Below are 23013 nucleotides of genomic sequence, written 5' to 3' on the forward strand. Positions count from 1 at the left end.
CGTTCAGATGACGTCGCTCCCATGGTGGATTTTTTTTTTCAATATTGCACAAGTAATACACATTAAAAAAATAAATACAACTAAAACTGAAACTAACTAAAACTAATAAAAACTATTAAAACCAACATGAAAACTACAACAACTCAAAACGACATAAAAACTAACTACAATGACAATTCTCAAACTATAATAACCCTGCTGAGGACTCCCCAAGTGGATCCCACTAAAAAACACGCACAGAGCAGATGAGGTGAACATTGAACACTTTTATTGAGGTCAGTGCCGAACATTCCGGAAAGAAGGAAAAGTTTCACAGAAGCAAATGTCAACACAGAAGGTCACTCACAACGTGGCAGGTCGCACAAACATTTGGACGCTCTCGGGGCGGCGAGCGGCCCACACGGCACCGTCGCCCTGGTTGAGGTTGGCCGACTGGCAGTTGTCGTACCACCAGCCGCCGCCGTGCGTCGCCGCGCAGTTCCCCGCCCCCGTGTCGCCGTCCCGGTCCCACGTGCTGAATTTCATCCCGCTGTGGGACGCGAGGGCGTCACCTGCGGTGCCATCGTACCCAGAGAGCTGCAACGGGTAGCCCTCCTCCTCGGGGCCCACCTTGATGACGTACTCTGCAGTGGTTACGCCCCCTTCCGCGGTTCGCATGTCCACCCTCAACAGGGTCTCCTCTCCCTGGTTGGTCAACAAGTGAAGGTTCTGGTTGCCCAGCCATATCTCCCCCCTCCCCTGCGCGTCCACGCGCCCGAAACCGTCGCGGTACTCCGCCCACGTTCGGTTGAAGTCGAGCGAGCCGTTCTCGCGCTGCTGGACTAATAGCCAGCCGGCCAACAGCCCCCCCTGGTGGCAGTACACCGACACTAGCTTGGCGCCGGCCGAGGCTTTGACGTTAAACAAGCCGCTCGTTTCACCGCGGCTGTGCTTATGGAAGATATCCACGCAATCTGCAACAACACATCAATTTGTTTTTCCTCAAATTCCAGAAAGTTCAACACGGATGCTAAAATCTAAAAAAAACCTGGACTTGTTACACTACCCACAAAAAGTCAGGGATATTCGGGTGAAGTTTCAGGATGAACGGGAAATAAACTTTATAGCTGAACTTCGTTTGAGATCTAAACATTTGTCAACTTGTTTTATTCCTTTTTGATGTTCATTTGGAAACGTTCATGGATCAAACTCCTGTTGTGAAATTTGACATTCAGCCACCTCGAACAGCAAAAAAAATGTATCGAAGCATTCAACGGTTAAACATTCCTTGACAATCTTATGTTATTTGTGACCTCACTAGTCTAAACATAACATCCTCATGAATATAAAATGTGTAGAATATGAGTTATGAAGCAAAATCCAGCCATTTTAATCCATCTCAGGGAGCGGCCATTTTGCCCACTTGCTGTCGACTGAAGATGACATCACGGTTGCTTAGGCTCAGGCGACAACCAATCAGAGCTCACCTGTTCTCTGAAGCTGAGCTGTGATTGGTTGTTACCGCAGACCTGAGCAACATTGATGTCATCTTCAGTCAACAAGTGGCAAAATGGCCAACGCCGGAGATGGATTTTGCTGCCTTAACTCATATTCCACGAATGAAAATAACCAGAACACCATATTTAAACATTAAACATTTCTTGACAATATTATATTATTTGCGACCTCACTAGTCTAAACATGACATCCTGATGAATATAACATTTGTGGAATATGAGTTATGAAGCAAAATCCAGCCAGTTTCATCCATCTCAGGGGGTGGCCATTTTGCCCACTTGCTGTCGACTGAAGATGACATCATGGGCGACAACCAATCAGATTTCACCTGTTCTCTGAAGCTGCGCTGTGATTGGTTGTTACCGCAGACCTGAGCCACATTGATGTCACAAGTGGCAAAATGGCCGCCCCCGGAGATAGATTTTGCAGCCTTAACTCACATTAACCAGAATAAAATATTTAGACCAGTGAGGCTGGATAGAACTTTTTTTTTTTTTTGCCAAAAATATTTTGGGGGTTGACTTCACCTTGAAAACGTTTAGAGCGCAAAATTCAATTCACCTGTAAAAGCTGTTGCGTATTTTGGGTTCATCTGGAAATTTCACTTAGAAGTCCAATTTATTAAAGGGATACTTGACTCATTGAACAATTTTCAGCAGTGAAAAGTTAATATTTTGTCTATAGTGAATGTGGTAAGTTCATTATTTTTCATGTACAATGAATACCTTTCAAAAGTAATTTTCCTGCTTGCTGTCGACTGATGATGACATCACCTGTGCTGAGGAAGTAGGTCACGACCAATCATGGCTCACCTGTTTTCTAGGTTTGCTCAGTAAACTGAGCCATGATTGGTCGTCAGCACAGGTGATGTCATCATCAGTCGACAGCAATTGGAAAAATTACTTGTACATGAAAAATAATGAAGTTACCCCATTAATTGTTGACAAAATATGAACTTTTTACTGCTAAAAATGTCTCAAGTATCCCTTTAATTCCCAACAACAGCAGGAATTAGTGACCTCAAAAAATTGCAAATGATTCCTTCAGTTTAACCACTTTTTTTTTTTTTAAGAGATAATGATGAAAAAATCGCAACTAAGAATCTGAACATTTTGTGAGTAGTGTATTTTACGACGCTAAGGCTTTCAAAGCTAGCCGAACGCGCCCTCAGTCCAGGTCGGAGGCTGCGGTACCTTTTCCCGCGTAATCGCTCTGGCGCTGGACATGCGCGCTCTGCACACTGCGAGCGTGCGGGTCGGGGGCGTCTTCTTCCGGCTGGTTGGTAAAGAACTTCCCTAGGTCGAAGCCCACCTCCGCGAACGGCTGCGAGAACCCGGTTTTGGCGTCCGAGTCGCTCCCCTTGACACCGCTCACGTGGACGGGCTTGATGTTGGAGGAGACGTGAGTCAGGCCGGGGAAGAGGGAATCCAGGCCGCCCTTGGCGCCGGATAGCGACTGGCATTCGGGACCGCCCTCTCTGGTCTCCACCAGCTTTTCCACGGGGCCGTCCTGGGTCATCACCGTGGTCTTCTTGGTCACGAGCACGCAATTTTTCGAGTCAACGCTGGCAAGTTTCACGTCTTCAAAGCCACCGGCGCCAAACAAGTCCCCGTTGCTGCCTCCTGACAGCTCAGTGATGGATTTCGAGTGCGTGGAGCTTGATGAAGAGGTGGAAGTACCTGGGACTTTGGAGATGGTGGCGGGGGAGGAGCTGGAACCTTCCGCATCGAGAATCAACTGGAGCGATTTCACCTGACCAATGGAGAGCAACGTCGGGTCAGTGTCGGAGCAAAAGCATTCAGTGCCATAGACTGTGTAGATGTAGAAAAAAAAAATTGTTTTTTTTTTGTATTTTTTTTGTTTTGTTTTTTAGAAAACATCGACTCAAACAATTGCAAAAAAAAAAAAATTCAATTTTCACCTGACCAATGGAGAGCAAAATCAGATCAGTGTCAGAGCAGACGCATTCAGTGCCATAGACGGTATAGACGTAAAAAAAAAATTTTGTTGTGTTTTTAAAAAAAATGTCGACTCGAAAAATTGCGGAATTTAAAAAAAAAGAAGAAAAAAAAACAACAACGAAAACCAAAAACAACATCTCCTGATTGAACCACAAAAGGGCAAGAAAAAAAACCATCAGGGGAAAAAAAATAAAGAAAATTTAAATTAAAAAATCAATAATAAAAAAAAATAAGAAAACGAATAATAAAAAATACATACAAATAAATAATTAAAATAATAATAATAATAATAACAATAAAAAAAAAATAACAGCACTGGGCTGGCAGTGAACGACCTTATTTGGTGTCGGGATGTTCACGTAAAAATAAGTGTCTGGGCTCACAAAATGTTGGGGCTACTGAACACTGTGCCAGACGATATTTCAAAAGTATATTAACGTTGTTGTGAGTCTGCCCTGACCTCGTGGAAGACGTCTTGCTTTTGCTGTCCCGTTCCCTTGGACTTGTAAATGGTGCTACCCTGGAGCGCTTCTTGCAGCGGCCTGCTCTGCATCACTTCCAGCTGGCGCACAGACTGGATACTCTGCACCTGCTGGCCCTGGAGCTGATTCATCTGGAGGAGAACAGTTTTTGTTTACGTTCAATGGACATCGTGCTGCTCCTTTTATGAGGAAGCTCTTAAATTTAGCATGACGAACGGGTCCTTGGAAAAAATTTCTCCCTGGACCCCAAATGTTTTCGAACCTCCTCATTGGCTAACCTGTTTGTCCAGAACAACGTAGCTGTCGTGGTCCACCTGGTACTCAGAGTACTTCTCACAGGAACCTTTACAGGAACGCAACTTGATGTCAATGTCCACCTGGAAGAGGAGAGTAGCACCCTGAGCAACTTGTTTGTGATTCCCCCCCTCAAAATGGCGAAACAAGTACTCACCTCCAGCTTCTGCATGTCAGCCACTTGATCGGCCACCCGGTCACGCAGGGCCGCCAGGACCTGCAGCTGCCGGTCGATTTTCACCTTCATGTCGGAGATCCTTTGGCGGAGGCTTTGCGCCAAGTTGTAGTAGCGGTCGTCTTGACCTGCGGGAGTCAAACGCAACGCGTCATCTTCTAGCCACGCCTCCCGAAGGGCGGGGCAGGTTTTCAGGAGACGGTGTGCGAGGACCCACCGGAGTTCAGGGTGAGCTTCTCCTTCAGGTAGTCGTACGTTTGTTTGGTCACCTGATCGGCCGAACGGTGCCCGAGTTGGTTCTGCTCCACAAGCCGGCGGACCTTCTCGATTTTCTTCAGTAGGCTGTGATCTTGCTGGTCCATCAGACCTTGGATCCTGCAGCCTGACGGGCACTTGGGACCCTGGCAGCACAGGTGGGAAAAAGTACTCACATTTCATACTTAACTCATTTGATCCCAAAGATGTATAAATACGTTCTATTATAAATGTTTTAAATGTCCCAAAGACGTATTTATACGTTTTTATTTTTTATTTTTTTATGCTAGCACATACAGAAGGCTTTGCAGCCTCTCAACTGAAAAGAACGGCTGAAAAAAATGTTAGTAATTACAAAAACGGCCAGCACGTGGCAGCAGAGTATAAGAGATCAACCAGAGCCATGTTGAAAAAAGCTCAATTACTCGCAATTTTAATTTGTGAGTAATGATGAAACTTAGCTACATTTTAATATTAATTGCTCCAAAACAGGAACATATAGAAATATACTTTTTTTCCTGATGAAAGAAGAGACTTTAATCTTTCTTTTGGTAGGTTCCATGTTTTGATAGCAATAGAACACAATATTCTGTGGGCCTAGGAAAATCAGTTAAAATCCAGAAAACATCCAGGAGCGAAAGGGGATTGCTTCTGTGAAAATGGTTGCGAGTGAAAAGTAAAAAAAAAAAAAAAAAAAAAAAAAAAGTTCAGAAAAAAAGAAAAGACTTACCCAGTCGTCGTCGGTGCAGAACGGCCACTCCTTCTGGGTGGTGCACTTTTCGGATCGGGTGTTGGGCACTACGGGCCGCGCTCCCCTGGGGTCCATCCCGCTACCCTGTGGACAATTCATTTTTTTGGATGTTAATGTCACATGACGTTTAAACAACAAGGAGTTTTCGGCCATCGTCTGACTCACCAGCGAGGTGAGAGCGCACAGGAGGCCGAGGCAGGCCAGCAAACTTGCTCGTTGCATCTTGTCGAATGTTCCAATGATCCCGGACCTGGCCGCTTTTGAAGCGACGCTTGTGACTCAGTAAACGGTTGAGCAAACCATCCGGGTGGGGGGGGGGGGGGGGGGGGGGGGGGGGGGGGGCGACGACCTTTTGTACGGTTGCACTTTGTACACAAACACGGACTCGCACTTTCCCGCCATATGGACACTCGAACGGTAAATATGACAAAAGTGGGGTTCGATAGGGAGTTACACAACTCCATGGCGCAATTACAGAAACAGTAACATGATACACAAACACAATATAACCGCACGCAACTGTGCCACGTACATCAGCTGAAACAGTTTACAATCCATACTTATACTACATGACAAAAACATAAAAACAAAATACATCCTATTTCCCATATATGAATGTTTGCAGATCACTACAGACGAGCTTTGCGAGTCCAAGTTGGCTGTAAACACGTTCACTTTGAACAACCAATCAGAAGAAAGAAAAAAAATGCTGACGTCAAGACAAATTTCAAATGTGACTGGTTAAAAAAAGACACAAACAAACTGCTACCACAAGATGGGCTGGCACCAAAGGTGTTGAATCTAGATACAGAAAGTAAAAACTGGATTGGACACCTCTGGCTAGCATGACATTAGCTTGACATGGCAACACAAGGAGGCTGGAATTTGATTGGTCAAAAAATAAATACAAATCTTACATCAAAATATGCATACTAATACAATTTAGATTGTAATTGAAGACCAGTGCTGGCCGTGAGCGCTACGTGACCATCAATCAACCCCACCTCTTGCCCAAAGTCAGCCGGTGGGCTGTAGCTTACCCCATAAAGAATTGAAACGGATGCGGAAACCATATGTTCACACGTCAGTTGCGTCCAGGCAGGCGGACGCCACTTCCTGCCTCCCCTCCGCAATCTTGGTCCTCCCGTCGTCTCCTTCGTCCACCGGGTGGACGGAGTCATCGCGAGCGTGTCGACACCCGCTGACCCTGAGCTTGAAGGCGGCGAGGAAGGCGGCGCGGTAGTTGCGGTTCATCCACCCGTACAGCAGCGGGTTGGCGAAGGTGGAGCACATGGCCACCACGTGGAAGAGGGTGTAGAGCAGGCGGAATTGCGGCAGGTCCAGCACGCTGCTGTCGATGTCGGTGGCGAGCTGGAAGGCGTGGAAAGGCAGCCAGCTGAAGGCGAAGACCGCCACCATGGTCACCAGCATTTTGGTGGTCTTGCGGTGGCGGCGGTGGCGCTCGGACCCCGCGGATGCCGTGCCGCTGCCGCCGACGTCGGCCGGGCTGACGTGACCTCGTAGCTTGGACCAGATGCGGGCGTAGGCAAAAGTAATAATGGCGAGCGGGAGGAAGTATTGGAGCACCAGCATGGAGACGCTGTACACCGTCCCGTCCGTGTTGGACCCGGGCCACTTCTCTGTGCACACCTGCAAGTCAGGGCCACACGTAGATTTTACGGTCATAACAGGAAGTAGCATTGAAGTCAAGCAACTTCAAGTCTCAAATCTCAAAGTTCAAAATTTCAACTAACTTAAGTCTTATCCTTTAGGTCTTAAGTAAATCTCAAGTCTAAATATTCATGTCAAGTAAATCTCAAGTCTAAATCTTCAAGTCTCAAGCAAGTCTTTCAAGTCTCATGTCTTAAATTCCAAGTCTCAGGTCGGTCTCAAGTCTTAAACTTCAATAAGTCTCAATCAAACCGCATGTCTTAAATTTCATATCGGGCTAGTCCCAAGCTTTCGTTTGAAACAGGGATCGTTCTGATTTTTTAACATGAATATCAATTTGATCCTCACCTCCCGTGTGTGCGATCAGCACTGACTTACCCCTGACAGCGTTCTGTGACACCAGTTCTGGTCCGGCGTTGGACGAGAGGAAAATAGTCCAGCAAGCTGGCTGGGGTCTCGGAAATAAAGCGTTTTTCTTCTAAAAACTATTTGTTATCAAAAGCGTGATACATTTCCATCACAATACTCTTTCCTGAATAAAGTCAGACGCCATTACTTCCAGCCACTACTTTTCTGTTCGTTCGTATCACTGCGCGGCGCCCTGTAGAGCGCTAACCGACGCACTGCAGCCAGCTAGCTGATACTTCCGCCTTCGAAAAGGCAAACAACTTCAGGCGGAAGGATCAGCTGGTAGCAGTGCGTAAATTCGCTGTCTACAGGGCGCCGCGCAGTGATACGAACGAACAGAAAAGTAGTGGCTGGCGGTAATGGCGTCTGACTTTTTTCAGGAAAGAGTATTGTGATGGAAATGTATCACGCTTTTGAAAACAAATAGTTTTTAGAAGAAAAACGCTTTATTTCCGAGACCCCAGCCAGCTTGCTGGACTATTTTCCTCTCGTCCAACGCCGGACCAGAACTGGTGTCACAGAACGCTGTCAGGGGTAAGTCAGTGCTGATCGCACACACGGGAGGTGAGGATGAAATTGAGATTCATGTTAAAAAAGCCGAACGATCCCTTTGAAACGAGTCTTAACCTTCAAGTCTTAAGTAAGTCTTAAATCCGTCTCAAGTCTTAATCTCAATGTCTCAAGCAATTCTATTGTCTTAAACTTCAAGTCTGAAACCTTAAACTTCAATTATCAAGGAAGTCTTAACCTTCAAGTCTCAAGTTTTAAGTCTAAAGTCTTAAACTTCAAGTGTCAAGCAAGTCTCATGTCTTAAATTTCTAGTCTCAACTAAGTCTCAAGTCCCGATCTCCAAGTCTCAAGTCTTAAACTTCAAGTCTCAAACAAGTCTTGTGTCTTAGCCTTCAAGTCTCAAGTTTTTAACTTTAATTTTTAAATCAAACTCAAGTCTTAATCGTCAAGTCCAAACCTTAAACTTGAATTATCACGGATGTTTTAACCTTCAAGTCTCAAGCAGTTCTCATTTCTTAAACGTGAAGTCTCAAGTTTCATCCTTAACCTTTCAAGTTTTAAGTCTTAAGTCTTAAACTTCAAACAAGTGTTTCTTAACCTTCAAATCTCAAGTTGTGAACTTGAATTTGAAATCAATCTCAAGTCTTAATCTTGTCTAAAGCAATTCTCGTCTTAAGCTTCAGTTCTTAATCCTTAAACTTAAATGATCAAGTCAAACTTCAAGTCTCGAGTAAGTCTCAAGTCTTAACCTTCAAGTCTCAAGCAATTCTCATGTCCTGAACGTTACATCTGAAGTAAGTTCAAAGCCTTAACCTTCAAGTCTAAAGTTTTAAGTCTCAAGTCTTAAACTTCAAGTCTCAAGCAAGTCTCACATCTTAAATGTCAAGTCTCAGGTCAGTTCTAAGCCTTAAAATTTTCAGTCAATCTCAAGTCTAAATCTTAAAGTCTCAAGCAATTCTCATGTCTCAAAGTTCCAAGTCTCAAGCAACTCTTATATTTCCAAGCACAACTGGGGTCTAAAGACTTGTCGCGTTTGTCAAGTCGCATGTCAACAAAACAAGTCCAAGTCACAATGATTTGAGTGGGAAGTCATCGGCGTCCTCCACCTGGATGGTGTGTCCCGGCTCCAGCGTGAAGGACCCGTACTCTCGGAAGATGGCGAGGGGGCTGGCGAGCGCGGCGCTCAGCAGCCACGTGAGCGCGATGACCCTGAAGCACGTGTCCTTCTGCATCCTGCTCTCCAAGTGATGAATGATGCACCTGTAACCACGGCGACACGCTGTCACATGTCAGCCCCCCCCAGGACCTCGCTAGAGCCGACCGTCCGTTTATCTGCATCGCCTACCGACCTATGGCGGTCCAGGGCGATCACGTTGAGGGTCAGAGTGGAGACGTGGACGGCCAGGCCTTGGGCGAAGGGCACCAGGAAGCAGAGGGCGCCGCCAAACTGCCACTTGCCCTGGAGCGTGTAGACCAGCGTGAACGGGAGACACAGTGCGTTCACGAGCAGGTCGGCTGAGGGACAGGAAGTGGCATTTAACTAACCCGAGGCATTTTAAAGCGATACAACACTTGGAAATCATTTTCCAGTATTAGATTAGGCATTGTGTGCAAAGAATAAAAGTGCAAATATCTCTGGCATCTTATTCCCTGAATTTAATTTTAAACCGATTAAGTATCCGAATTCGAACGTAGCGTGTGGAACGCCATGTTCCTGGTCACGTGATCGTGGTGAAGTATCCCTGACGTAATTGGCAAGAAAAAGAAAAACACTGCCTTCGATCCCAAAAAGTGTCTGGTCCTAATGTGGGCTAAAGCGTGCTTAGCACACGGCATGTAGCTTAGCTTAGCAGAGTAACGCCCAATTCACACTGACTCCGGAACGGATGCGGTGCGTCTTCTGGACGGCGGGCGCACAGACTGCAATTCACACCGGTGTCCGTTGCATGTCCGGAAATCTGCATCCGCCAGACGACAAAATCACGGGGATTCACACCCGAGAGTTGAGTTCACGCGATAACAACCGTGTATAGAGAGAGTCCAATTTGGAAACAATAGCCATGCTTTCCTGTTGTCACATCGATATGCTTTTTGGACATTATTTCTGGGAATTCTACCCTCACTCTTCTACCATGGATAAGTACGTTTTGTGTTTACATTTTGTTTCATTTTGTCATTTTGTCTCATGTCATGATAGGTAGTTAGCAAGCCCCCCCCCCCCCCCCCCCCCCCAAAAAAAAACGAGTTTGCAACCCGGTTTTATTTTGAAATATGCCGTATTTACCTTGATGCGAGACGCCTGACTTCCTGTCCGGCTCGTATCATTTCTACAGCTTCATGAAAATCCGCATGCGGCGTCCGGGAAAAAATAGAACGCTTGCGGACCGCATCCGTTCCGCACCGCAGGCGCACCACAGCTGGTGTGAATTGACACGTAGACTTGAACGCGTTTTATCTTTGCGGCGGAAAACGCACCACGTCTGCTCCGCAGCCAGTGTGAATTGGGCTTTAGCTTAAGGCGTAATTACACTTTTTATGTCCGCCGTGGGACGCGATCATTCCTCGTGAGTCTCGTTGCTGTCATTCATGCCATGTCATTCAATGTGTGTTTCACATACACGATACATCACGATGATCATGTGATTGCCCAAAATGCCCCGATAAAGTACTTAACGCAAAAATATTCATAAAAAGTGCTATCAAATCATAACCGCTCAACATAAATTGGCAATTGTTTCAGGGAAGAGTGGAAATGAACCATTTCACATAATAGCTGGTTAGTTTTTGATAAGTCTTGTGTTCTGGGGTCCACGAGCGAGCTGCAATTTGTCTTGGTAAGCACGTACCGACGGCCAAGTTGGCGATGAAGAAGTTGGTGACGGTGCGCAGCGTCTTGAAGCGGTAGATGACGTAGATGACCAGAGAATTGCCCGCAAGACCCAGCAGGATGATGGCGCTGTAGGCCGCGATCAATGCCACCTGCCGGGAGACACGCAGACAGACAGACGCAGCGGTTGTTGGCGGGAGGCCGAGTCGGGACGTCAAACCCGTCACTCGCCTTACCTGCACGCCGGGCAGTCGGATGGGGTCTTCGGGAAAGGTGGCGCCGTCGAAGCCGAGTTCCCTCATGTCTGCCGGGAAGTCGTCGTAGTCGTCGCGGTAACTGAGGTTGGCGACCTCGGGCGCGGGCGGGTCCCGAGTGACATCGGCCCAGTCCATGTCGTATGTCCACTCGCACGCGCAAAAATTTGCGTTGATCCAATCGCGTACTCTCGTAAATCCAGTCACAGACGCATGACCACACCCAGTCTCACATGGGCAATCATTTCTTGTCTAATGTTAATTTCGTCAACAAAAACTAAACAAAAATAATTTTGTCAACACACATTTTTCACCAGACTAAAATTGGATTAGACTAAAACCATCATTTATAAACAATAACAGGGACTAAATCAGTATGCATTTTCGTCGACTAATGAAAACGAGATGAAAATGTACATCACTTAATAAAAAACTGGACTAAAATCTTTGGACGATATATAAGATTTTGTAAAATCTTGCCTCTGCTAATCTGTTACGGTGACACTGTCATGTGACACACAGTGACACGCCCCTTTTCCAATTTGCAGCTAGCAAGCGCAACGTGCACAAAAACATGGGACAGACAGAGGTGGATTCACAGGGAAAGTAAAAAAACAAAACAAAACAAAACAAAAAACAAGTAAATCATAGTTTGAATGTAGCATTAATCCAACGGTTATAACAATCCAACAATACCGTTTATCCGACCGCTAACTAATGCTAATTTACTAGCTCATATAGAATGGAGCTCGAGTAGCCACTTATATACAGTAATTGCGTGTGAATTTGTTTTTCATCCAAAAGATGAGAGAAAATCTCATGTGAAATAGTTTTAGATCTGAAATATTCAACATTATCTGCCAACAAAAAAAAAATATAGCAGTCAAATGATTGTCCTGACTAAAACCCGACTAAAACAGTTTTTGTTGACCAAAACTAGATGAATAAAATTTTCTGCGACTAAAACAAAGTCTAAAATGCTCGATTTATAGTCGACTAAAAATGGACGAAATAAAAATGGGATGAGGTTGACTAACTATAATTAAAAACAAACAAACGTGATTGAAATCGGACTAAAATTAAATTTAACAATGGCTGATAAAATGAACACGAGTCTGTCCTCTTTGAACGTCGCACATCGCAAATATGACATGGTAATCGTTATGTCCAATCACACACTTTGTATGTCCAGTCGCACTCATCGTATGTCTCATCACACACACACACACACACACACACACACACACACACACACACACACACACACACACACACACACACACACACACACACCCACACACACACACACACACACACACACACACACACACACACACACAATGTCCAAAGTCTCTCCTAAGTCCAATTACACTAATTATATAAAACTGCAATTGAATATCTTGGATGCCCAATCATGCTTCTTTTGTTCCTATCTGATGCCAGCTCTTCAGTCCGGTTGCACGCTCGCTAGCTCGGCAGGGTCATCTCAGGTTGCACTGCAGATGGGGGGGAAACATTTGAGGAATTTCAATTGATTTGTGACGCTCTGCGATGAAGAGCACACGGAGTGAATGGGATTCGCCGTTGCGTGAGCCGACGTTGATTTATTCATCAACACGTTTCCCGCCTTTGCTATTTTTGGCTCCGTCTCACCGGGAGGAGCCGGTGTAGCGTGAGGCGGCGCAGACGACGTCACCTGGAGGTCCATCTAAGCGTTTACAATGTCAACAAACCACCAAGCATGTTTCCCTGAGGAATCCCGCTTTGAATGCTGATGTTGTTGACATGATATATATATATATATATATATATATATATATATATATATATATTAGTGTTGTTCCGATACCGTTTTTTTGGCCCCCGATACCGATACCGATACCCAGCTTTGCAGTATCGGCCGATACCGATACCATACCAATACTTAAGGTTTTTTTTTGCTCAACATGAAAAAGCTGTCCTGCTATTGGTTCAGAGCATTCAAGGGCCAATAGGAAATCTTAGATCGACATGCAGTGAACATGTCACATATCAGTGAATGTTGTGCACAAGCAAGACACAAGATGCCGCATCCAAAATCCTATAATAGCGTTGGAATTAATGGTATCGGCATGTTACTTGTGAGTACTCACCGATACCGATACTACTGTTTTAATGCAGTATCGGCACCTCTGCCGATACCAGTATCGGTATCGGAACAACACTAATATATTAATATATACATATATATATATATATATATATATATATACATATATATATATATATATATATATATATATATATATATATATATATATATATATATATATATATATATATATATATACATACATATATATATATATATATTAGTGCTGTCAAACGATTAAAATGTTTAATCTGATTAATCACACTTTTTAATTTTGATTAATCACGATTAATCAGCTAAATTACTTGCGTGTTCGCGTAATATAAAATAAATAGAAAAAAACGTAATATTTTGACATTAATGCATTTTATTATGTAAATGTAATTTGTAAACATTGATTAAATGCATGTACGCAATTGCATGCATGCGTGTATTGCTCAAAACATAACAGCATCATATCAACCGGGTGCAATTCAGCAATTATTAATTAATTAAACGCAAATTACTTTTGTTTTATCTAAAGTCCCGTTGGGGTGTTTTTTTAAAGCGAAATTTACCACCGAACAAATCAACTGGAGTCACCCCGCTCATTTTGGAACAACAGGCGTAGGAAATGCCGTGCATTGACCTCATCACTGACCTGCGCAGCCTTCAATGTAACCATCCGCGGTTACGTTCAAGGCTCAAGTGCGGTCCAAAAAAATAGTGCGATTAATCTGCGTTAATACGTGATTAATGCGATAATTTTCTGTGATTAATTAATCTATTAACGCTTTAAATTTGACAGCCCTAATATATATATATATATATATATATATATATATATATATATATATATATATATATATATATATATATATATATATATATATATATTATTTATCGATATATTTGTGCAAGTATCGCGATATTTGTAGTTCATATTGACCCACTATAACGGCTCCATTGTTCATTACTTATTGAGAAATTACTTGGTGGGCCACAAGGGGGAGTGCCTCGTAAGAGTGTGTCGGGGGGGGGGGGGGGGGGGGGGGGGCGCAAGTCTTCAGGCAAAGAAGACTCATCAGCTTATTTTTTCTTATTATTTTTAATATATATATGTATATATACAGTCAAACCTCGGTTTTCAAACGCTTCTGTTCTTGACCAAATCAGTTTTCGACCAGAAAATTTGAGAATTTTATGTCTCAGAGCTCGTCCAAAAAATTGGCTCTCAACCAAACTGAAAAAAGCCGAGCGTACCACGCGACTCACTCGAGAAAAAGTGCTGAGCGTACCTGAACGCGACTCACTCGGGAGCCGAATGCTCAGGATGCTTCCTCCGTAGCACATTCGTGTTCAAAGTTCGTTCGGAGCAGACCTGTTTGTTGTTATTTACGCGTATCTGAATTTTATTTTTTTGGGGGGGTTTGGCATCGTGTATTAGCCCCTAATCATGCGTCCAAAGAAAGCAAGTGCATTTTGTTTTTTTCATAATTTTAGATAGGATATCTTCTTTTAAAATAAAACTGTCTATTTCTACCCTTTTCTATTTATGGTAAACAGTATACAGTGCAATTTATGGTGTAAAATAGCAAAAAAAAAAAAAAAACTTGGAAAAAGTTTTTTTAGACTTGGAACGGATTAAAATTATTTACATTAATTATAATGGGAAAAATTGTTTCGGATTTCGAACAATTCGCTTCTGGAACAGCCTTCTGAAACGGATTATGTTCAAAAACCGAGGTTTGACAGCATATATATATTTTTTTTTTTAAATATATGTTTATATATATTATATATCTATGTATATATTGTGTTTATATTATTTTTTAATTATTTATTTATTATTATTTGTTTATTTTATTATGTATTTTATTTTTATTTATCATGTATTTATATTATTATTTTATTATTAGTTTTATCATAGATTATTGTGGATTTATTACCTGAGCAATATATCGATAATCGTGGTATCATCATATCGTGACATAATCATTATCGTGAGCCTTGTATCGCATATCATCGCATAGTATCGTGAGGTAGCCAGAGGTTCCCACCCCTAATATATATATATATATATATATATATATATATATATATATATATATATATATATATATATATATATATATATATATATATATATATATATATATATATATATATGTATCAAGCAAGTTCATCATGTTCAAAAGGAGCGGGAGGAAGTAAAAACATATTGTGCTAGTCTCTATTAATAGTTTTTTAACTTACAATACAATAATAGTGTTTTCACTGCTTCTACTTTGTTATGATAATGTGTGTAAATAAGTCATTCATTATGGCAGATGTGCTCTTGTCCAAGAAATTATTGACACAAACCTCCCACATGATCACCCCCCCAAATACCAGTGACACTTGCGATCGTTCATTCATTCAATTCTCGGAACCGCTAATCCTCACTGTTTTGGGGCGAGAAGCACGGTTGATTTCAATTCATATTATCATAAATATTAAAGAGGTTGACACACTGACCAGTGGCGTCTCTGTGGTCCGGCCTCCAAAAAGTCCTTGGCTGTCCAAACAAACAAACAAACAAACAAACAAAAGAAAGAAGGCTTTGTTGTTGTTGTTGTTTGACTTTTCCCAAATCATCCATCACCTCGTCACGTAAGAGGAGCCCGTTGCATCACTGCGCGAGGAAGAGGAGGCAGCAAAGAAGACGAAGAAGAGGCATGAGAGGCAGGGGGGGGGAGCGTCACAATGTGGAGGCGGGGCGTGCTTGTGAGCGCAAGGTGGAAGATGACGAAAGAAAGGAAGGAGGGAAGAAGATCAAATCAAAGTGAGCTCGGCGGCAGAAGGCATTACAATACAATACACAAGACTAAATGACTCCAATCACTTAATCAATCAATCAATCAATCAATCAATCGATTTTGCTTGTGACCTTTCCAGGTTGTCCTCTGCCTCTCAGCCAAAGTCACCCGTAACACCAGTGGCTCGAAAAGGGTCATAGGAAATGAATGGATGAAACACACACAAACAAACAAACAAACAAACAAACAAACAAAAGAAGCAAATCGAAACAATGGGGTGGTCCAACATCCCCAAAGGAATATCCCGACCAGCGTGTCAATACAATAAAACCGCAGAAAAGGAGCTACCTGCGCTAATATGATACGACCACCTGCGGCTCCGAAAAAAAAAGCTGCTTAGTTATCAAAGTGCATTGCCTTTCATTAAGATTAGATTCCAACCAATTAATTTCAGCTGACGATATTGGCGCTTTACAGATCTTAAAAAAAAAGATAAGAAAAAAAAACACAATGCCCCCCAACCAATTTGCTCTCGATTATAAAAAGTTATTTTGCTCATTCCGTACATTTTTAATTAATCGGCTTATTAACTGGTTAGCAGTATTATTATTATGAAAGGTATACTTGACTCTTTGAGACATTTTCAGCAGTAAAAAGTTCATATTTGTCTATAATTACCTCGCCATTTTGACTGAAGCAACCCCCTTCGCTCCCGGCTGTTTTACTGGATTTGGACCCATTTTGAAAGGCCCACACAATAATGTGTTCTAGTGCTATCAAAACATGGAACCTACCAAAAGAAACATCAAAGTCTCTTCTTTCATCAGGGGTGAAAAAAAGTATATTTTGATCTGTTTTCAATTTTGCATCAATTAGCATTAGAATATAGCTTCATAGTTTGATGATTCACATTCCTGGTGAAAACACTGTCAAAAAGAGCTTGTTGCAACATGGCCCTGGCTGATCTCTTATATTCTGCTGCCACCTGCTGGCCGGTTTGTTTGTTTGTTTTTTTAGTAATAACTACCATTGCTTTAAGCCACCTCTTCATGCCAGAAGCTGCATCAAAGCCTTCTGTATGCTCTTGCATAAAAAAAAAAACCAAAAACAAAAATAAAAACAAAACAACAACAACAAAAAACAGCCTCCACTCCCAAAACGTATTTATACGTTTTGGGGAGTGAAGGACAAAGCATTAAAGAGCACATTTACACAATTTGGGGTTTGAATGAGTTAATGTGGTTACTTCATTATTTTTCATGTACAATTCACACCTTTAAAAGTGTTTTTTCTTCTTGCTGTAGACTTATCATGACATCACCTGTACTTGAGGAAGTAGGTAACGACCAATCATGGCTCAGTTTACTGACCAAACCCAGAAAACAGGTGAGCCATGATTGGACGTGACCTACTTCCTCAAGCACAGGTGATGTCATCATCAGTTGGCAGCAAGTGGAAAAATGACTTTTTAAAGGTATTAATTGTACACGAAAAATAGTTTATACATCACAATCATGGCAATATCCAGTTACTGTATGTATGTTTGAAGGATTGCTTTTAGTGATTATTAAATTCAAGTTGAAAATTTTTGAAGAGTCGCGTCCATTCTTCAATTTGAAGCATGCAGCCCTAGGGAGGAAAAGTTTGGACACCCCTCATGTATACTGTTACGCTGGCGTTACCATATAAGGGCATGGCGCAGGGCCGAGATTAACATGTTCTGTTTACACATGCAATCAACTGGGAGGACAAGTTTAAAGTTTTTCCTCATCTTATCAAACGCTCGACATTTAAACACACCTGTTTGATGTTGGCGACCAGTCACAGATGAAGAAGAAGAAGAAGAAGAAGGCAAGCTCGCCATCGCCCCCTTGTGGGGCTGGTGGACTTCACTTATTGCAATGTGGAAGTGCATTTAATATATCCAAGAGTATGCTATAAAAACTCATATCTAACCCAGATTAAAGATCAACATTCGAGGTAAAATATGCACACCGAGTGAGTCGGCCATATGTGACTGAACTGGTGGAAAAATAATATTTGACCATATATTTGTATTTAATAAAATACGTACGGCTTAGGCCAGCACACGTGGTGATTGACCGTTGCACTTCTACAAACTTGCACAACTGCAAGCGGCAAGTAATATAGTCTTCATTTCATAACTTTTAGGCTTGTTTTTTTTTTAACCAGTAATATTTTCTGACTTTTTTCCTATAAATTTGCTTCCTTCCAACGTATTTAATTTTCTTCATTCATTTTATATTCATATATCGCATTATATAAATCTTTTATTATGAATTATGAACTAAGAACAGTCACAAAAAAAGTAAACAAAATTTTACTATACCTTAGTTAATTAAATTAAGAAATATTGTCTTAATTTCATCCCTTTTAGACTTTTTTTTCTATAAAATTGCTTCCTTCTGATGTATTTATTTTATTCATTCATTTTATATTCATTTAATGCATTATGTAATTCTTTAATTGTGAATTATGAAGTAAAAATAGTACAAAAAAATGTAAACACATTTTTACTATAGCTTAGTTCATTAAAAATGAGCCTGCATTTTCATTTGACAAGTTTATCTCTAAACGACCTGGCTTATCTGTTCATTTCCCAAAATCAACCTACACAAAAATTTGCACAGGAGACACACGATATTTGTTACTCGGGGGCAGCTGGCTGGCGTCGTTGCTTGCCAGCAGAAAAATAAAAATAGACTATTATGACGGTCTCTTGAGATCGTCCCCCCCCCCCCTCCTTAGCTGCACACACGCTTTCCCTCACGGCGCGCCGAGGAGGAGGTGTGTGTGAAGGAGCGCACGCTGGCTCCGCTGATGTCAGCACTGACGTCACGTCAAGGTAACGCGGCGTCAAGGCCCGACGCCAAGGGAACGCAACTTGGGGGTGGAGGTGGGGGGTGACATGAAGATGATGTTAATTTACCTGAAAGAAAAACCTTACAGCCATTTTCGAAAGCGCTTGTCTTTATTTGGGCCTTGTGGGGGGTTGCGGGGGTGGGGTGGGGGGGGGGGGGTATAGCTGGAAGCTATCACAGCTGTAGGATACTTCCTTGATTGGTCGTCAGCCAATCGTAGGACAAAAATTAACGCTCACATTGACATCAATTGACAAGAGTCTTCAATGTATCTTCAATGGGAGATCATTCAAACGGGGATTCCAACCACGTTTTTTCACCATGCTTGCCAACCAATTCAATACAATGCGGCGCTTTGATTGGCCAACAACAAACAACCAATCACAGCCGCACGCTTGCTTGCACGAAAATGAGTAAAGGAGAGGCGGGGTGGGAGATGAGACACACTGTGGTTATCAGCGGCCCAATCACGCCACAGCATCCTCGGCAAAAGGTCAGGCTGACAGGAATATGGCGCCGGGTTCGGATGTAGAATCGGCAGGAGCACGTTCCGGACACACGGGGAGCGTCCGGGGGGAGACGCCGGAGCAGAAAATAGAAAATAAAACTCCCTGGCGCAACAATGACGCGCACTGTGGGTAACAATGCACAGTAACCATGGCAACAATCGCCATCCATCCCCCCACCTCTGTGGACTCATTTGCTGGGAACACACCTGCAGCATTAGAAAGGGGTCGGCGGGGTCAAAATTCACACACACGCACGCACCTGATTGAAATGCTCTCTCACGAATACCACTCCATTTTTTTGCCCCTCCTCACACGCACATACTGAAACGCTCTCACAAAACTGAGAATATTTACGGGTCGCCATCTCACAAAGTCAGCAAACTTGACTCTCTCTCACACTCCTGGCAAATATTTTGCTCATATGCGACACAAACTACTGAAAATCTCTCTCGAAATCTGACACACACTACAACTGAATTACACAGACATAACTCACTCCTGAAATACTCTCACACACAAACACAAAAAGCTTGCACACGAGTGAAATGTTCTCACACACTACTGGAAATGTTTACACTCACAATCACTAGTGAAAAAAAAACTCCACTCATACCACACAACTAGAATTTTTTTTCACACATACCCACCTTTGAGACACTCTCACGTGCTACTAAAGCTTTTCTGGTCACAAACACAACTAGAAATTTCTCACACGACAGGCAACTTTTCTGATCACAAACTACTGAAACACTATCATACTTACTACTGAAACACACAGACATACACAACTGCACAGTTTTGCTCATATATTACTGAAACTCTGTAAGAGAGTTACATCCACATCTAAGATTGTATTCACACACACAATCGAAAACAGGTCTCAAACTACTGAATACACTTTTCCCTAATGTAGTGTGAGAGTTTAAGCTCTCACACAATTCTAACCTTTATCATTCACACGACTGAAATATTCTTACACAGTATTGAACCCATTCTCTCCCACATCCTAAAGTGCTCTGACACTCCTGAAAACATTTTTCATTTACACTACTGGAATGATCTCACACACTACTGAAAAATATTTCTGATCACAAACACAACCAGAAATCTCTTATACTACTGACATTTCTGCTCACAACTACTGAAACATTCCCACACAAACAACAGAAACACAATGAGACACAACTTACATATACATACACTACTGAAACACTCTTACAGTTACATAATTACTGAAATAGTTTTCACTCACACTACTTAAATATCACACACACACACACAACAAAAAAGTAAATAGGGCACCTGTCGTCAAAATTTGACAGGTGGCCAATCAGAAGCCGTTATTTTGAATTAAGCCCCGCCCCCTTCCCGCCCCCATCCAATCAGAAGCCGTTATTTTGAATTAAACCCCGCCCCCTTCCGCCTTCTCAACCAATCAGAAGTCGTTATTTTGAATTAAGCCCCGCCCCTTCCCGCCCCCTAACCAATCAGAAGCCGGGGGACACCACCTGTCAAAATTTGACAGGTACCCCGCCCCCCAACCAATCAGAAGCCGTTATTTTGAATTAAGCCCCGCCCCCTTCCCGCCCCCCTAACCAATCAGAAGCCGGGGACACCACCTGTCAAAATTTGACAGGTCCCCCGCCCCCCTCCAATCACCCCCTCCTGCACCCCAGCCCACCGCCTCCCTCCCCGTGTACGTGTGTTTCCGGTAGATAATGTCGTGACCCCCTCCGCGAATCAAAATCGTGACAGGAACGACGGATAGCGTCGTGTCTATAATCTAGATAGTCTAGGGGTGTTAAAAAAAAATCGATTCGGCGATATATCGCGATACTACATCGCGCGATTCTCGAATCGATTCAATAATCGGCAGAATCGATTTTTTTTTATTTTTATTTTTTTTTTATTATTTTTATTTATTTTTTTATTTTTTTTAGGATTCACACCTTGAGCATGGAAGAATGTTATATGAACGGCACATTAAGCCTTAATATTTTTATTTTAATGCTGTTCAAACATGAAACAGATTACAACCTCTATAAGACTGAAATTTCAGATAAATAAATAATAAATTTTCATATAAATCTTACACTCTACAAGCTTACTGATTAGTATTTTCTAAATATGAATGAAAAAAAATCGCAACAATCGACTTATAAATTCGTATCCGGATTAATCGGTATCGAATCGTGACCATTCGTATCGGGATTAATCGGTATCGAATCGAATCGTGACCTGTGAATCGTGATACGAATCGAATCGTCAGGTACTAGGCAATTCACACCCCTATAGTCCACCATCTGCTAATCAAAATCGTGGTTAGTCGTTATCCTCTTGTTAAAAAGTTTTCGTCAAACTGATAGCTCTCACTCGAGTCGTGCAGGAAGCGCCCCCACCCTCCTCTATCGTGTGTGCGTGTGTGTGTGCGTGCATGTAAAAACAGTGTGAGGCTCTCTTAATCGAACGAAAGTGTTGTAAATATTAAAAAATGTAGTCCATTTGCTTCATGTTTTTTAAAATAAATAAAATAAACTTACTGGTGTTTCTGGGTGTGAAGTTGCGTCTCCTTTGACGGGTTTTTCTTTAAAAAAAAATAAAGGACATTGTAGCGGGGTTGGTTTCTGACTGAAGGAGGTGGGGGAATACATACGAAAAAATAAAACGATTATTCGTGTGTATAGGTCGTTATTTAGACAATTTCTGAACCGCCTGCACGTTCGTCGCTTGAAGACGTCTGACATTGTAAAAAAGCTAAACGGGGGGTGGCGGAGAGGAGTGACTGCCTCTCCGATGGTGAACGGCGTCATCTTTTGGACTGACAGACATGGAAGGTAGGTATTAGAATGTGATAAGTTTGTTTATATTTTTAATTTTAAATAGAGTGAGGCGTGAAATTAATCGGTTGATGTTTTGTGCGTTGTATTTGATAGCAATCCAATAAAGAAATTTTGGCAGGATGAACACAATAAAGTTAGTCTAATTTTGTCTACAAAAGTAAATTAGGGTATTAAAATGTTGATATTGAATGTAAAACCTAAAAATTTTATTCAAAGGTATTCAATTTGTAAATTAGACATTTTGGATGATGGAACAATGCATGGCATTAGAGTAGCCTTTAAATATTACATTTTTGGGGACTGTAGATCGAAACTAGCATTGTACTAAATCTGACGCAGCCATCTTTTTAATGTTACTGAACACTGTCCTTATAATAAACTAAACTCAACTCATTTATGTTTCGGTCACAAATGACATGTTTTATTTTTTATACAGTATCTAATACAAGAGGACGGATGCTAGAATTTGTACATTTTGTATATACGTGATGTTTACAGGCATGCTTAGACGTGTATGTTTTTATTATTTTATGTTTATGATGTGTATAAGGGTACGCTGGTTGGGGAGGGACGGGAAAATTTGTTTACCTTTTTTTTGTGTTTAAAAAAGATAATAATTGTACTAGTTTAAAAAAATACTGATTTCTGGAGAGAATATGTAATCACAAACTCAGGCAGGAACTGCATGTGGACATTATTGGTCAGTGTGTGTGTGTTTTGTTTTTTTTTGTTTTTTTTTCCCCCTTAGTAAAACAGACTGTTATATCTGATGCTTTAGTCTGAAGTATA

General features: G+C 42.1%; 2 protein-coding genes across 2 annotated transcripts; both read right to left on the reverse strand.

The window, feature by feature from the left end:
• Positions 1-246: 246 nt before the first annotated feature.
• Positions 247-5723, reverse strand: fga (fibrinogen alpha chain). The gene is made up of 8 exons (XM_077500303.1): positions 5581-5723; positions 5395-5499; positions 4627-4810; positions 4392-4537; positions 4219-4317; positions 3919-4071; positions 2691-3249; positions 247-953 (listed from the first exon to the last, which is right to left on the reverse strand). The coding sequence occupies exons 1-8, from the start codon at positions 5635-5637 to the stop codon at positions 343-345; spliced, it is 1914 nt and encodes a 637-aa protein (XP_077356429.1). The 5' UTR covers positions 5638-5723; the 3' UTR covers positions 247-342.
• Positions 5724-5762: 39 nt separating this feature from the next.
• npy2rl (neuropeptide Y receptor Y2, like) lies at positions 5763-15899 on the reverse strand. The gene is made up of 6 exons (XM_077500023.1): positions 15713-15899; positions 11068-12581; positions 10851-10983; positions 9354-9519; positions 9111-9264; positions 5763-7065 (listed from the first exon to the last, which is right to left on the reverse strand). The coding sequence occupies exons 2-6, from the start codon at positions 11221-11223 to the stop codon at positions 6493-6495; spliced, it is 1182 nt and encodes a 393-aa protein (XP_077356149.1). The 5' UTR covers positions 11224-12581; positions 15713-15899; the 3' UTR covers positions 5763-6492.
• Positions 15900-23013: the final 7114 nt, after the last annotated feature.

Source organism: Festucalex cinctus, chromosome 16, assembly GCF_051991245.1.
Source record: "Festucalex cinctus isolate MCC-2025b chromosome 16, RoL_Fcin_1.0, whole genome shotgun sequence".
In the NCBI taxonomy this organism is placed as follows: Eukaryota; Metazoa; Chordata; class Actinopteri; order Syngnathiformes; family Syngnathidae; genus Festucalex; species Festucalex cinctus.

Excerpts from the sequence above, each read along its gene's own strand:
- fga (XM_077500303.1), bottom strand. The coding sequence starts at position 5,637 with ATGCAACGAGCAAGTTTGCTGGCCTGCCTCGGCCTCCTGTGCGCTCTC. Across the intron at positions 4,538-4,626 it reads GAAGCTCACCCTGAACTCCG|GTCAAGACGACCGCTACTAC; the intron begins GTGGGTCCTCGC and ends TGACTCCCGCAG. Across the intron at positions 3,250-3,918 it reads AGCAAGACGTCTTCCACGAG|GTGAAATCGCTCCAGTTGAT; the intron begins GTCAGGGCAGAC and ends TCCATTGGTCAG.
- npy2rl (XM_077500023.1), bottom strand. The coding sequence starts at position 11,223 with ATGGACTGGGCCGATGTCACTCGGGACCCGCCCGCGCCCGAGGTCGCC. Across the intron at positions 9,265-9,353 it reads ATCGCCCTGGACCGCCATAG|GTGCATCATTCATCACTTGG; the intron begins GTCGGTAGGCGA and ends CCGTGGTTACAG. Across the intron at positions 7,066-9,110 it reads AGCCGGGACACACCATCCAG|GTGTGCACAGAGAAGTGGCC; the intron begins GTGGAGGACGCC and ends CCTGACTTGCAG.